Source organism: Balaenoptera musculus, chromosome 11 (assembly GCF_009873245.2).
Source record: "Balaenoptera musculus isolate JJ_BM4_2016_0621 chromosome 11, mBalMus1.pri.v3, whole genome shotgun sequence".
Classification (NCBI taxonomy): Eukaryota; Metazoa; Chordata; class Mammalia; order Artiodactyla; family Balaenopteridae; genus Balaenoptera; species Balaenoptera musculus.
This window is the reverse complement of record NC_045795.1, coordinates 63,165,508-63,180,245: the sequence shown is the minus strand read 5'-3', so window position 1 is coordinate 63,180,245 and position 14,738 is coordinate 63,165,508. Positions and strand designations below refer to the sequence as shown.

Sequence of the window (14,738 nt, the reverse complement as noted above, 5' to 3'; positions counted from 1 at the left end):
CTGACCAGGATGACCTCCTTCATGTGTGGGGGTCTCCGCACTCAGCATTAGGAGGGGGATGGCAACGTCTAGCTGAAGGTGGCTCTTGGCTACACCAGGACGACTGGAGGTCAGACTTGGAGGGCCTCGGGCCAAGGAACGAAGCAGGAAGATGGGGACTTTGCCAGAGGCAAGGACAACCGAGGCTAGTGGTCCAAGTGCCTAGGTGGCTGGGCCAGTCTCTCCCCCTTACCTGGGGAGGGGGTCTTGAAAGGCATGGACCTTCTGGTCTCCATAACATCCCTCAGGTTTTAACCTTCCCCTTGTCCTATCACTTTGGAAAACAGGAATTTCCTTTCAGGGTCCCCATAGTAACTGACCTGTTTCCACGGTGACCCCACACTTCCACATCAGCTCCCCAGTTGCCATAAAAACTCCAGGGCTTACCAGCCCCTCCCCCAACCCTGGACTCTGTGCTACTCTCCCCATCACCTCAGTCCCTCCGTCTTCAGTTGCCTCAGTAATAAAGGCAGGTAGGAGGAAACCCTGGTTGCCCCTTTAAGGTATGGAAGAGGGTTGGGGGGGGGGGTCAAGCACCAAGGAGGTCCTTTTTTCCCATTTCAAGATGGTAAACTGAGGCACAGGAAGAAATATGACCCAGCTAAGGTCTCGGAGGGAGCAGAGGGCCTGACTAGGTTTCCATGAGGCAGTAGAGCTCATCAGTCAGGGGTGAGGGACCAGGGAGGGGCGGGCAGAGCAAGGTCAGCTCAGGCTCTGACCCGACCTTCCTGGAACCCTGAGTCCTCAATGGCATAAGCAGAGAGTTCAGCCTAGGCTCCCCACCTGTACCCTGAATGTTTGTCCTGTCCTGACTTTGGGGACCCTAAGTGCCCCTCAGCTTTCATGCTCCCCAATGCTCCCTTTCACTGGAGGGCTACTGAGCAACACTACTGCTCCAGCCTGAAAGAGGGCCACTCATCTGCATAGTTTGCATAACCTTTACAGGCCACCCAACTGCTAGCCTACTGGGTGCTGCCCCAGTCCCCTTATCCTCTCCCCCACCTAAGCCCTCACTGGGGAAGCCCTGCTGGGTTGAGTCCTCTGGATGTGCCCCCACCCATCCAACGAACTTGCCTCTCATAGTTCCCACTGCCGTGTGCTTGCTCCTCCTGTTCCTGTGCGCTCAGCCCTCCAGGCCCAAACGCAGTTCTCTGGTAAGACATCCCTGATCAGTCACTCAGACATCCAGCTAATACCCAAGGAGCACCTACTAAATGTGAGGCGTGGGGAAACCGCAGAGTTGCAAGCACAATGAGGGTTCAAGTGGGGACACGCCTGGGCTGACGTCCAGCTTGGGCTGCGGGAACAGGCGGGGAAGGCCTCCTCAGACAGGAGGGAGAAGGCTCCAGGCAGAGGAAACAGCTTGTGCCGTCCCATGGTGCAGGCCCACCTGAGTCTTCCTGCCCACTGGACTAGACCTTTCCTGGGTAAAGGAACACAGGATGGAGGCTGGGCCAGAGCTCTGCCAGACTCCGCCCCAAACCTGTCCGACGACCTTGGTACGACCCTGCCTTGGTTTCCCCAATAAGGCTCTGAGGGGCTCAGACTGAGTGATGTCCAGGGTGCACTCTGGCCCTCCTTCCTCCTTCAGTAGCCACCCACAGCCCCCTCGCCCACTCGTGGCCCCAAGAGGTAGGGGGTGAGCAGGCCTGAACCTGGGGTCTGTGAGGGGAAAGGAAGGGCAGAAACAGGGGTGCTCCCAGGGCGGGCCTAGACCCACAACTGGGGAAACAGGTTTGCCAGCTGATGTCAGCTCTCACTGTTGAAGGGAGGGGCGAAAGTATTGGGGGAGCTTACTGGCTGGGTAGCTGGCCATTTCAGGGGTCTCTTAATACCCTCTCTCAGTTCGACCCCTTTACCTTATCTTCCCCTCTCCCCCAAGCACACACACAATAGGTCCCCGGCAGGGCTCAAAGTAGCACAGCCACCACTCCCTGGGAGCTCAGTACAGAGGGTGGAGACCACGTTCCGGGAGCAGAGGCAGGACCAAGCCGGCAGGAAGGCAGTGCTGGGAGGCTGGCTGGAGCTTCCTCTCCCCAGGAAACCTGGCCCCTCCCGGCTCCTGGGTTCACACTCATATCCTGGATTTGTTTGCCTGGCCCCGGGCCGTACCCTGCCTGCCCAGGCTTCTAAGGCTACAACCAGCTAGCCTGTGCCCCACACCTGCCCTGTGAGGTGAGGAGCTGGAGGGGGAGAAGGGACTCAGCACAGATGAATGCTAAACACCTGTGAGGGACTGACCACTTGCAGAGCTCAGCTAGAAGGGGCAGCAGGAGGTAACCACGTCGGAGGTACAATCCTGGGAAACTGCCAAGACACCCTTCCCCAGCAGCATGCCACCCAGCCTGAAGACCCACCATTAACAACCCTCCGACTCGTCACCTCGTTCAAGCCCCCCGTCGCCTGATCACAGGTGAAGAAACTGAAGACCAAGAACCTGCCCACGACCACGGAGACAATCAGAAGCTTGATTAACATCCCTCAGACTCATCACCTTGTTCAAGCCCCCGTTTGCCTGGTCACAGCTGAAGAAACTGAAAACCAAGAACCTGCCCATAACCATGGGGGCAATCAGAAGCATGAGGGCCAGGGGCAGGTTTCCTCCCAAATCTTTTGCTCCTTCACAAGGACCAACCTTTGGAGATGGAGACAGAGAAGCTGGGGTGAGGGGATCCAGTGGGGCAGGGAAGCAGGAAACTTCTCTGGCCTGGACCAGCCATACTGGCTATCCCTCTGCACAGTCCAGGCCACCCGAGGCCAGGGCTGTGCCAAATTTACAGATATGGAAGCAGAGGCTCAGGGGTGTAAAGAGCATGCCCTGGGTCACACCAAAGACAGACTCTACTCCATGCACTGCCTCTTGCCGGGTGCCTGGACTTCGCACCACCGAAGTGGGCTCAAGAAGCTATGGCCCTTACGGCCTGGACTCCTGATCCCTGGGGCCCAAGTCCTGGCCTGCAGTCCTGGGAGACAGTTGGCTAGCCTCTTCAGAGGGCCGGCTGATTTGAGCATGAACTTCCCCCTAGTGACGAGATCAGGGGCACACAATAGTGCATTGTGCCCAAGGCACACCTGAGCCAGGAGTATGATGCCAGGCAGGTGCAGGGAGGAAGGCTGGTGCTGGGTGAAGGGGAGGGGGGTCGTTACCCTGGGTTCTCTCCTTGCTGTGAATACAGAAGGAGAGTGGGGGCCTGTATGTGCGAGACACAGTTTGGGGTACACCTGGGTCAGAGTTGCTCCCTTCATCTTCTGAGGCCACTTGAGGTAGTCTCTGAGGAAGGACGGGGAGCTCAGGAGAAAATGGCCTCCCTCCATCCCTTTCAAACATCCCTCCCATCTCACCCGCATTCCCCATTTTCATCCCCAGCATCCAAGGCGAATCTTTTCTTTGGGCTGGACACCCCCCTCCCCCGTAATCCACACCCTGCCCCCCGGGGGTTGGGGTGGGGCCACCTGGGGTCAAGGAGGAGCTCACCACCAGCAGTTCGCCGCAGGGTATCTGAGGAGTTGACTCAAGTCAGACCGAAGTAGAGACGCCTCCCTTGCATGCCTGAAGCCCCCCAGCCCACTCAGACCCGTCGGCCATGACCACCCAACTGGGCTGCGCCCACAGGAAGGGCAAGCCGAGATGCAAAGTAAGCCTCTCACCCCTTCCGACCCGGCCAGCCTTTTTTTTTTTTCCCGGGCCTCAGTATCCCCATCTGTAAAAGGGGTAAGTGCCCTGTCTTGGTCCAGGCCCCTCTCCTCAGGGACAACCGAGGCTGCACTGTCCCCACCCAAGAGGCTCCTGTGAGGTGCGCGCCCGCGAGGGCCGACCCCCAGGTATAAGTGCCAGAGGCACCAGCCGGCCGGGGGCGCACACGTGCGTGCGGAGCCCGAGCACGCCCGGCGCGTGCGTATACACGGCCCAGGTGGCGCCGGGCGCAGGTGCAGCAGACGCTGGGCGCGCGGAGCTGTGGGCACGGCGGGCGCGGGGCAGGGCGGGCTCACCTGCGCGTAGTAGAGTAGCCACAACTCGTAGAGCCGCTCCGAGGCGGCCATGGCCCGACCAGGCTCCGACCCTGCTGCACGCCACCTGCCGCCGCCGCCGCCTCCTCCTCCGCGCCGCCCGCCGGTTGCCCTCGGCCAGGCCCATGGGCGGAGGGCGTCACTCCAGGGCGGAGCGGCGCGGTACTACTGAGGGAAGTAGTACTGGCCGCCGTGGCGCTCCTCCTCCTCCCGGTCGGCCGCCGCCCGGCTTCCTGCGCTTCTGTAGCCGCCACCGCCGCCCCGCCTATCCCGGGACCGTGCAAAGGGCGGGGAGCCCGACAGAAGGAGGAGCCTGAGGTCAGGGCGGCACCGGAGGGCGCCCAGCAGCCCCGCCCCCCGCAATCCGCTCCCTCCGGAAAGGCCAATCTGAGCCACCCGGACTAGGGTCGGGGTCAGGGATTCCAGATTCGCCCTACGTCTAGATCTAACCGGGACGCAGCCCACCTGGCTGGAATGGCCACCATTCGTGGAAGGGACAGGCTCGCGGGATTGGGGGAAGGGGCTGCGGGTTGCGTGCAGATGGGCAGGGTCCTTCAATATCTAACGAGGACAACAACGGTGACGACCACTTGTAGAGTTTACCACGTGCCAGGCGTTGGTATAAACGCTTATGGGGAGACCGAAGTGTCACTTTTTTAATCCTGTTGTTAGTGGAGCAGGATAGTGTGGCAGGAGGGCGGGGCGGGGCGGGGCGGGGCGGGGCGGGGGCGGGAGGGGGAAAACAGCAAGACAAGCCTGAAATAACTCTGGGAAAGCAGTTCCCTCCATCTGTTGGGCAGATCCCTGGAAGATTTAGGTACTCCTCGCCTCGCCTGGATCCCCTCCTCCAGGAAGCCTTCCTAGATACTCCAAATGGAGGCACCCTCCACTCCAGGGCTCAGCACTTGATTCACATTTTTTTTCTTTAACTTCAAGAGGTTAAAGGCTAAAGGGTACCTCATGCTTCTGTTTAACAGGCAGAGAAACTGGGGCCCAAATGGGCCAAATGAGGACCACCTGGGCAGTATGGACAGGGACAGAGGCCTGACTTTCCAGAACCACTGCCACCATCAACCCTGGGCCTCTTCCCCCACCTCCCCCTACCCGCCCTGGGAGGTGAGGAGGGCCCATGATGTTGGGCAGGGGTGAGGCCCTTTGTTGGGGCTGAGGGGAAAGTTTGTGGGACCCAGAGAGTTACCATCAATTGGAGGAATTGACCAGCCTGGCGCCCCCTAGACCTTGGGTGGCCAAGAAGAGACAGACTCTGTCCTCATACCCATCCTGTTCTGTCCTCCTGGCTTCTTGGGCATCTCCTCCACTCTGGCCTTTTCTTCTGCCCCATCCATCCTACTTCTGACATTTCCTGAACACTTATTACATGCATATTGGGTACTACCTGCATACCAGGCCCCAGCAGGGCACCCCACCCGATGCAGGGCAGAAGGCACCAAAAGGCCCAAGTTACAGAGGTCATGAGGGTCGTTTGTGGGGGCCATCTGGACAGGGGTCTGTGGCACTGGGGGTCTCTGAAGGGAACTGGGAAGCAAGGAGTGGGTGTCCACCTGCTGTCAGCGTGGGAAGGGAGGCTGCAAGCAGGGAACAGCTTTGCTGAGAGACAAGTCACTCTCCCCAGGTGGGAGGAGGTGTGGCTCTGGGGACCTGGATAGGCTGTCAGAAGATACTGACTTCAGCCAAAGTGGTCTCTCAGTTGTCAGGGCATGCTAATTAACTTGGGAAGGGATACCCTGGCAGCTCCTGCTGGGAAGCAGTGCACCTATTGGCGGAGGCCAAACCAACTCTCAGCTTAGTTCTCAGGAACTAAGCTCAGGGTGGTCCCTTAGGGCCCACTGGGCCCAAGTTGGGGTTTGCTCTTCTCCAGGTTAGGTAGTCTGACCCTGGGTACTTTGCCACCCGGGGGGGGGGGGCGGGGGGTTGGAGGTGGGAGGGGATCATCCATGAACCCAGAGGAAAATGGCCATTCAGCCAAGCCCTGCTCTGCTTAGGTTTTGTCTGAGCTGAGAGTGGACAGAGAAGGGCCCAGAGGCCCATGAACAAGTGCATCCAGGAAGCCACTGATAGCTTAAGAGGAAAGGAGAGGCAGACCTCTTAGGCTGGGGTCGGAGTAGAGAGTGACGGAAGGCTTCTTGAAGGCATTCGAGTCTTTAAGATTCAGGACAAGTGGACAAAGATGGGGCAGCGCATTCCAAGTGGCCAGGATGGTTGGCGCTTAGGTAAAACCAGAGCGATTGACGCGCTCTATCCTCCTTCACTCAGGTCTGGTTCCTCTTGCCGCTTTTTCCCTGATTGGCATTGGACGAATCGAGCCTTAGAGCCTTCTTTGCCGACCCCCGACGAGCTAGACGTTTTGTGGGGGAGGAAGAGGGCGGGTCCTCCTGTAGCAACTCAGCATTGGTTGGCTTTCAGGACTTCCTGCTCTCCCATTCTCGTCCCTGGATTGGCCGTGAGGGGTTCGTCTAACACCTTGGGCCTGCGCGCTGCGGGACAAGAGAAGAGTGGGGGCGGGGGGGATGTCTGCGGGCAAGATGGCGGCTGCTGCGGCCGGTGTGGGCCGGTTAGAGGAAGAGGCGCTGCGGCGAAAGGAACGGCTGAAGGCCCTACGGGAGAAAACCGGGCGCAAGGTGAGGAATGCAGAGTGAGGGCCGTGGCTGAGGTACCCAGCGTTTGGATCCGGGATCGGGGCGAGAGGGCAGGGGACTACTGGGAAAAGGCAACTGCCGGGGACGCGCATGCGCGCTGCTGGAGCATGCGCACGGCGTCGGCGCCAGCCCAAGTCTGGGTCTGCGGGAGCGGTACTATGCTTCTGCTAGTGCTGTCGCGCGTGCGTTGGTATGGTAGGGCAGTGGTCGACGCGCCGCAGGCCCTTTGGCTCCTGTCCGGTGTTTCCCGTGTGGATTTCCAGGGCCAGTTTTAGTTTCATATGCTCGTTGGTTTAGGCGTGATTTGTTCGTGTCTGAGCACGCTGAATCTTCCGTTTTCCCGTGACCAGCCGGCCTCCCATCGTGGTGAAATTCCGCGAGTCTGGCAGACTCTCCCCTGTGTGCCAGAGCGCCTTGGGCAGGGCAGTACGGGACTGCTCTGGGCGCCCGGCTGGATCGTTGAGTACAAAAAACCAGAAGGAAAGATCCATGTCTGGGTTAGGGTAGACCTTAGGGAAAGAGGCGGGCGCTTAGTTTTTTACCAGGCTCTTCTTTGGGGATGGACCTCCTAGTCCTATTAGTTGCCAAACTTGGAAGCATTTTTCCTTGGTCTTTTTTGACACCAAAATGGTCTGATTCCATTTCTACTTCGTTGTTCTTTCCGAAGTAATCGAGAGGAAGGAGAACTCTGAAGTTCACTACTTCTGTGCGAATCCTGGTCCTGTCACTTGGGGTTGTAGGATTTGGGACTAACTGCTTCATCGCATGAGCTCTGGTTTCTTCATGTCTCCAGCGGAGGATAACAACCCCTAAACATTCATTCTCACTGGGTTATTTTGAGATCTAACAGGATAATCTGTTAGATTATCTGTATGCAAGAGCCGTAGAGAGTATATAGAGTACAGAGGATGGACGTTGTTCGTTCTGCTGTTTTGGGGTGGGCAAAAACTTTGTCCTCAACTGTACAAAATACAAAGGATATTAAATATCTAGACCTGCAAGGAACGGGGGGAAACAGGGACTCCATTTTCCAACTAAAAAAAATCAGGCAGGTTGGTTTGGCCCGTTTCCTTTCTGCATGGCTGTCTGGTGTTCTGCTAGAAAGTGTAAGGGGAAGTAATAGAAAGTGAAAGCCAGCGGGATTGGCTTCTGTTTTTGTTGGCAATTTGTCGGCTCTGTCAGACAGTTATCCCTGCAAACTGCCTGGCCTAGGGATGCTCAAGACCTCAGCCTTTCAAACAGTAGCTAGTCAACCCGAGCTGTTTCCTTGGATTTAGGGTCCAGGTTATGGAATTGGGTTTGAGGGCAAAATACAAAGGACAAAATGGCATCCTCAGGCCCCCTTACAATGGGAAGGATGCCCCAGGCTATCAGGAAAACTGGCCTTTTAAGAGGGATTCTCTCAAAAAAAAAAAAAAAAAAAAAAAAAGAGGGATTCTCTCAATGCGCTGAAAATATGGACCTATTTTTTTTCCTTTACTTTTAAAAAAATTGTAGAATATACATAACATAAAATTTACCATTTTAAGTGTACAAATCAGTGACATTAAGGATATTCACAGTGTTATATAATTATACCACTATTTCCAGAACTTTTTATCATCCCAAATGGAAACTCTGTACCCATTAAACAATAACTCCCCTTTCCCCTCTCTCCCCAGTTCCTGGCAACCACCATTCTTTCTGTCTCGTTGAATTTGACTACTCTAGGTTTCTCATATAAGAGAATCATATACTACTTGTCTCTCTGTGACTGGCTTATTCATTCAGCATAATGTTGTCAGGGTTCAGCCATGTTGCAGCATGTGTCAGAATTTCATTCCTTTTTAAGGCTGAATAATATTCCATTGTTTGTATATACCACATTTTGTTTATCCATTTATCTGTTAGTGGGCATTTGGGTTGCTTCTAGCTTTTGGCTATTGTAAGTAGTGGGTATACAAATATCTGTTTGAGTCCCTGTTTTCAGTTCTTTTGTGTATATATCCAGAAGTGGAATTTTGGGATCATACAGTAATTTTGTGTTTAACTTTTTGAGGAACCGCCGTGTTTTCTGTAGCTGCCACATCATTTTACATTCCCACCAGCAATGCACAAGGGTTCCAGTTTCTCCACACCCTTGCCAACACTTTTTTTTTAATGTTTTGTTGGTTATACACATCCTAATTGTGGTTGTAGTTTTGATTTGCAGTTCCTTGATGAGTAGTGATATTGAGCATCTTCTCATGTGCCTATGGCCATTTGTGTATCTTCTTTGGAGAAATGTCTATTCGATCCTTTGCCCATTTTTAAATTGGGTTTTGGTGGTTGTGAATTGTAGGAGTTTTAATGTATTCTGGATATTATCCCCTTATCAGATGGGTGATTTGCCAATATTTTCTCCCATTCCCAGGGTTGTCTTTTTACTTTGCTGATAATGTCCTTTGATGCACAAAGTTCTAAATTTTAATGAAGTTCAGTTTATCTTTTTCTATTGTTGATCCTGCTTTTGGTATCATACCTAATAAAGCATCATCAAATCCAAGATCATGAAGCTTTCCCCTGTGTTTTCTTCTAAGAGTTTTATAGTTTTAGCTCCTACATTTAGGTCTTTGATCCGTTCTAAGTTAGTATTTGCATATGGTATAACATAAGGATCCGGTACATTCTTTTGCATGTGAAGATCCAGCTTTCCCAGTACCACTTGTTGAAAAGACTGTCCTTTCTCTATTGAATGTTCTTTGTACCCCTGTTGAAAATCATTTAACCATATATGCAAGGGTTTGTTTCTAGTCTCTCTATTCTGTCCCATTGCTCTGTATGTCTGTCCTTATGCCAGTATCACATTGTTTTGATTACTGTAGCTTTGTAGTAAGTTTTGAAATCAGGAAGAGTGAGTCCTCCAACTTAGTTCTCTTTCAAGATTGTTTTGGCTGTTTGGGATTCCTTGAGATTCCATATGAGTTTGAGGATAGATTTTTCTATTTGTGCAAAAAACACCATTGAGATTTTGATAGGGATTGCACTGAATCTGTAGATCATTTTGGGTAGTATTGTGATCCTAACAATATTAAGTCTTCCAATTCATGAGCATGGAATGTCTTTATGTTTATTTAAGTCTTTAATTTCTCTCAACAATACTATTTTTTTTTAAGTATTTGTTTTATTTATTTATTTATGGCTGTGTTGGGTCTTCGTTGCTGTGCGAGGGCTTTCTCTAGTTGCGGCAAGCGGGGGCCACTCTTCATTGCGGTGCATGGGCCTCTCACTATCGCGGCCTCTCTTGTTGCAGAGCACCGGCTCCAGACGCGCAAGCTCAGTAATTGTGGCTCACGGGCCCAGCTGCTCCGCGGCACGTGGGATCTTCCCAGACCAGGGCTCGAACCCGTGTCCCCTGCATTGGCAGGCAGATTCTCAACCACTGCGCCACCAGGGAAGCCCAACAATACTCTTTAATTTACATTGTACAAGTCTTTAGCCTCCTTGGTAAATGTATTCCAAAGTATTTCATTCTTTTTAGTGTTGTTGTAAATGGGATTGTTTTCTTAATTTCCTTTTCAGATTGTTGATTGCCAGCATATAGAAATACTGCTGATTTTTGTTCATTGATTTTGTATCCTGGAACTTTGCTGAACTTATTATTTATCCTAACAGGGTTTTTTTGTTTTTGTTTTTTTTGTTTTGTTTTTTGTTTTTGTTTTGTTTTTTTGGTGGACTCTTTAGGGTTTTTTGCATATAAGATCATGTCATTATTGAACAGAGATAATTTTACTTTTCTTTCAATTTGGATGACTTTTATTTATTTTCTTGCCTAATTGCTCTGGCTGGAACTTTCAGTACCATATTGAATAGAAGTGTTGAAAGCAGGCATCTTGTTTTGTTCCTGGCCTTAGGGAAAGAGTATTCAGTCTTTCACCGTTGAGTGCGATGTTCACTATGGGTTTTTCATATATGGTCTTTATCATGTTGAGGAAGTTTCCTTCTATTTCTAGTGTTGAGTGTTTTTATCTTGAAGGGGAATTGGATTTCATCAAATGCTTTTTCTTAATCAATTGAGATGATCGTGTGGTTTTTTTCCTACATTTTATTATCGTATTATGTTGATTAATTTTGTAAGTTGAACCATCCTTGCATTTCACGAGTAAATTCCACTTAGCCATGGTATGTAAACCTTTTAATATGCTGCTAAATTCAGTTTGCTAGTATTTTTTTTTTTTTTTAGTTTGCTAGTATTTTGTTAAAGATTTTTGCAACAGTATTCATAAGGGATATTGATCTGTAGTTTGGCTTTGCTATCAGGGTAGTGCTGATCTTATAGAATGATTTAGGAAGTATTTCCTTCTCTTCATTTTTTTCGAAGAGTTTTAGAAGGTTTGGTGTTAACTCTTTAAGTGTTTGGTGGAATTCACCACTAAAGCCATCTGGCCCTGGGCTTTTCTTTGCTGGGAGGTTTTTGGTTACTTATTCAGTCGTCTTTTTAATTATAGGTCTATTCAAATTTTTTATTTCTTCATGAGTCAGTTTAGTTACATCGTGTGTTTCTAGAAATTTGTCCATTTCATCTAGGTTATCCAGTTTGTTGGCATACTGATTACTACTTTAATTGGTTTAATCTTCACAGTTCTGACTTCAGAAAGCTCATGGCTGTGAACTCATTTCGGAAAAATGTACATTTGGAAATCACATGACTTTCCTCTTGGAATTGAGAGCTCACTGGCCTTTGGAGTTTCCTTGCATTCATTTTAAGAAACAAGAGTTACTGTGAAGCCACAATTTTGATTCCATTGGAAGCTTTTTCCTTTCTTGGCATGCGTATCTAGGAGCCCCTGATTTTTCCACTCGTACAGTCCTTTTCCTGTTTAGAAAGCGAAGTTAGAATTTTTAGTTGACTCTTCGGTTTCCATGCAGTGGTGTCAATGGTGCATTAGCAGTAGGTGATGAAATGTTGTTTAGTTTGTTTCAAAATGGGTTATTAGAGCTAGTAATCCATTCCTTCAACAGAGGTGTACTGAGCACCTACTGTGCACCAGTCATTCAGGCACTGGAGGTACCACAGTGAACAAAGCACACAGAAGTCTGTGCCCCAAGCAGCTTTCATTTAGCTGGGGGCACAGATGGTCAAGCAAAATGTATCTAGTGTTAGACGGAGATGGTGTTATGAAGAAAAGGAAAGAAGGAAAGAGAGATGGGAGTACAAGGTGCTCCTATTTTACTCTGTAGCTCTAGCAGTTTAATTTCTTTATTAAAGGCAACAGTGTTTTCAGATTTAACATGGCTAATGATACCGCCTGCCTGGCTTATCTTATCTGGTCTTGATGACAGCCTTGAGAAGAAGGAAGAAGGAGGGCTAATTTATAGGTGGCAGCACTAAGGCCAATAAATGGGTGGCAGTTTTATTTGTCACATAAGGAGGAGGTATCCCAGGTGAGTGCTGGGGTTAGGAGGGACGATGAGAACAGGTGGTGGCTCTCTTTATGCACTGACTTGGACTGGTTTCTCAGAGGCAGGGTGGGGGCAAGTTGAGAAGCTTTCCTATATAATTTCTGATTCCTTGAGGTTTTATGAATTACATCCCCAAAAAACAATAGTGGAAAAAGAGTATAGACCCAGGACTTCCCTAGCAGTCCAGTGGTTAAGAATCCACGCTTCCACTGCAGGGGGCACAGGTTTGATGCCTGGCTGGGGAACTAAGATTCTGTATGACGCATGGTGTGGCCAAAAATAAATAAATAAATAAATAAATTTTAAAATAAAGTAAAAAAAAAAAAGAGTATAGGCCCTAAGTCCAAACTGCCCGTATGTACATGCCTTAATCCCTACTGATTAAGATCCCAATTAGTCCTGATTCTGGCCCTTCTTCCCACTGACAAGGATGGGTGTAGCCTTATTTGCCACGGTTCTTTTTTTTTTTTGGTATTTTTTTTATTGTGGTAAAATCTGTATGACATAAAATTTGCCATTTAACAATTTTTCATTGGCATTAAGTATATTCACAATATTGTGCAACCGTCACCACTATTTCTAAAATGTTTTCATCACTCTAAACAGAAACTCTGCACTCATTAAGCAATAACTCCCTATTCCTCTCTTACCCTGGCCCCTTGTAGCCTCTAACCTACTTTCTGTCTCTCTGAATTTGCCTGATGTAAATACCTCATATAAATGGAATCTTGCAGTATTTGTTGTTTTGTGTTTGGCTTATTTCACTTAGCAAAAGTTTTCAAGGTTCATCCATTCTAGTATGTAACAGGGTTTCATTCCTTTTTAAGGCTGAATAATATTCCATTATATGTACATACCACATTTTGTTTATCCAGTCATCTGTTGATGCACACCTTTTGGCAGTTGTGACTAATGCTGTCATTGGTGTATTGGTGTACTTTTTGGTGTATAAGTATTTGTTTGAGTCCGTGTTTTCAGTTCTTTTGGGTATATACCTAAGGAGTGGAATTGCTTATAATTCTGTGTTTAACTTTTTGAGAAACTGCCAAACCATTTGCCAGAGCAGCTGTACCATTTTCCACTACTACCCGCAATGCATGAGGGTTCCAATTTCTCTACATACTTGCCAACACTTGTGATTTTCCTTTAAAAAATATAATTATAGCTCTCCTAGTAGGCGTGAAGTGGTATCTCACTATTCGTATCTCACTATCGTGTTTTTTGTTTTTTGTTTTTTAATTTTATTTATTTATTTATTTTTTGGCTGCTTTGGGTCTTCGTTGCTGTGTGTGGGCTTTCTCTAGTTGCGGTGAGCGGGGGCTACTCTTCATTGCGGTGCATGGGCTTCTCATTGTGGTAGCTTTTCTTGTTGCGGAGCACGGGCTCTAGGCGTGCGGGCTTCAGTAGTTGTGGCACGCGGGCTCAGTAGTTGTGGCGCACGGGCTTAGTTGCTCCGTAGCATGTGGGATCTTCCCGGACCAGGGATCGAACCCATGTCCCCTACATTGGCAGGCAGATTCTTAACCACTGCGCCACCAGGGAAGTCCACTATTGTGGTTTTGATGTGCATTTCTCTAATGATTATTGCTGTTGAGCATCTTTTTATGTGCTTATTTGCCATTTGTATATGTTCTCTGGTGAAATATCTACTCATGTCCTTTGCCCATTTTTTAATTGGGTGGCTTGTCTTTCTTTCTGTTGTTGAGTTGTTGATTTTTTTATATACGCTGGATAGTAAACCATTATCAGGTATGGGATTTGCAAATATTTTCTCCCATTCTGTGGGTTGTCTTTTCACTCTCTTGGTAGTGTCTTTTGATGCACGAAAGTTTTTAAAATCTTGATAAAGTCCAAATTATCTTTTCTTACCTTTTGTTACTTGTGTTTTTAGCGTCATATGTAATCTCCACAGTTCTTGAGTGACGTTACTTTTGGGGTAGATGCCTGGGAAACAGACAGTCAAGGGTCTAAAGTCTGAGTTAGTTTTTCAGTCCACAGTCATTTCTTGTGGGACCTGGGAGTGGGGAGGAAGTACGGCCTGCCTACTGCCGGCAGATAGGAAGCAAGTGGTCTCCTCCCTCAGGGAGGAAGTGGTGCCCCACTTTTAGTTCAGTCTTCTGATGTTAGGATGAGGCCTCTGTGGGACAGACTCCAGGGTCGAGCGCTGCCTCAGCCGCCCCTGTTGATGGAGAGTGCCTGTCTGCCCCATGGGGTGGCTCCCTGCTGGCCCCCTAGACTCTGTGCAGGTCCTTCATTGATACCTTCTGTGCACATGGTTTTGCTGGAGGCGTCAGGGTTTCGGGCATGAGGTTGATGTTCCTCATGGTGTTATCTTCCTTCCCCCCCCACCACCACAAGACTATAAACTTATAATTTAGTGTAGTGTGGAGGAATCAGTCCTGAGATTGTGACAGATGGACTCAAAATTATAGTCATGAAGTTTCTGTGTATTATTCAGCAGTAAAGCTCCATCATGGTTGTGCAGCTTAGCAGTTTTACAAAGTGCTTCCTTGCTAGCCCACCTGATGCAACTGATTTGAGAGGGGGCAAGACAAGAAGAGGTTCAGGTGCCCAAGGTTATGGAACATAAGTGACTCTCCTGGATTCCAGCCC

General features: G+C 49.5%; 2 protein-coding genes across 3 annotated transcripts in view; one reads left to right on the top strand and one right to left on the bottom strand.

Moving 5' to 3' along the window:
• NBEAL2 (neurobeachin like 2) overlaps positions 1-4,547 on the bottom strand; it is a 30,790-nt gene extending 26,243 nt beyond the window's left edge. Inside the window, 1 exon segment of the mRNA XM_036868424.1 lies at positions 4,030-4,547. Coding sequence (XP_036724319.1) covers positions 4,030-4,080 — 51 coding nt within the window. The 5' untranslated portion in view covers positions 4,081-4,547.
• A 1,996-nt stretch (positions 4,548-6,543) lies between these two features.
• CCDC12 (coiled-coil domain containing 12) overlaps positions 6,544-14,738 on the top strand; it is a 49,812-nt gene continuing 41,617 nt past the window's right edge. The window contains exon 1 of one of the 2 annotated variants that reach the window (XM_036869493.1): positions 6,544-6,686. In XM_036869493.1, the coding sequence (XP_036725388.1) occupies positions 6,576-6,686 (111 nt within the window). In that variant the 5' untranslated portion in view covers positions 6,544-6,575. The remainder of the gene's footprint in view (positions 6,687-14,738) is intronic. The other variant, XM_036869494.1, reaches the window with a different exon arrangement.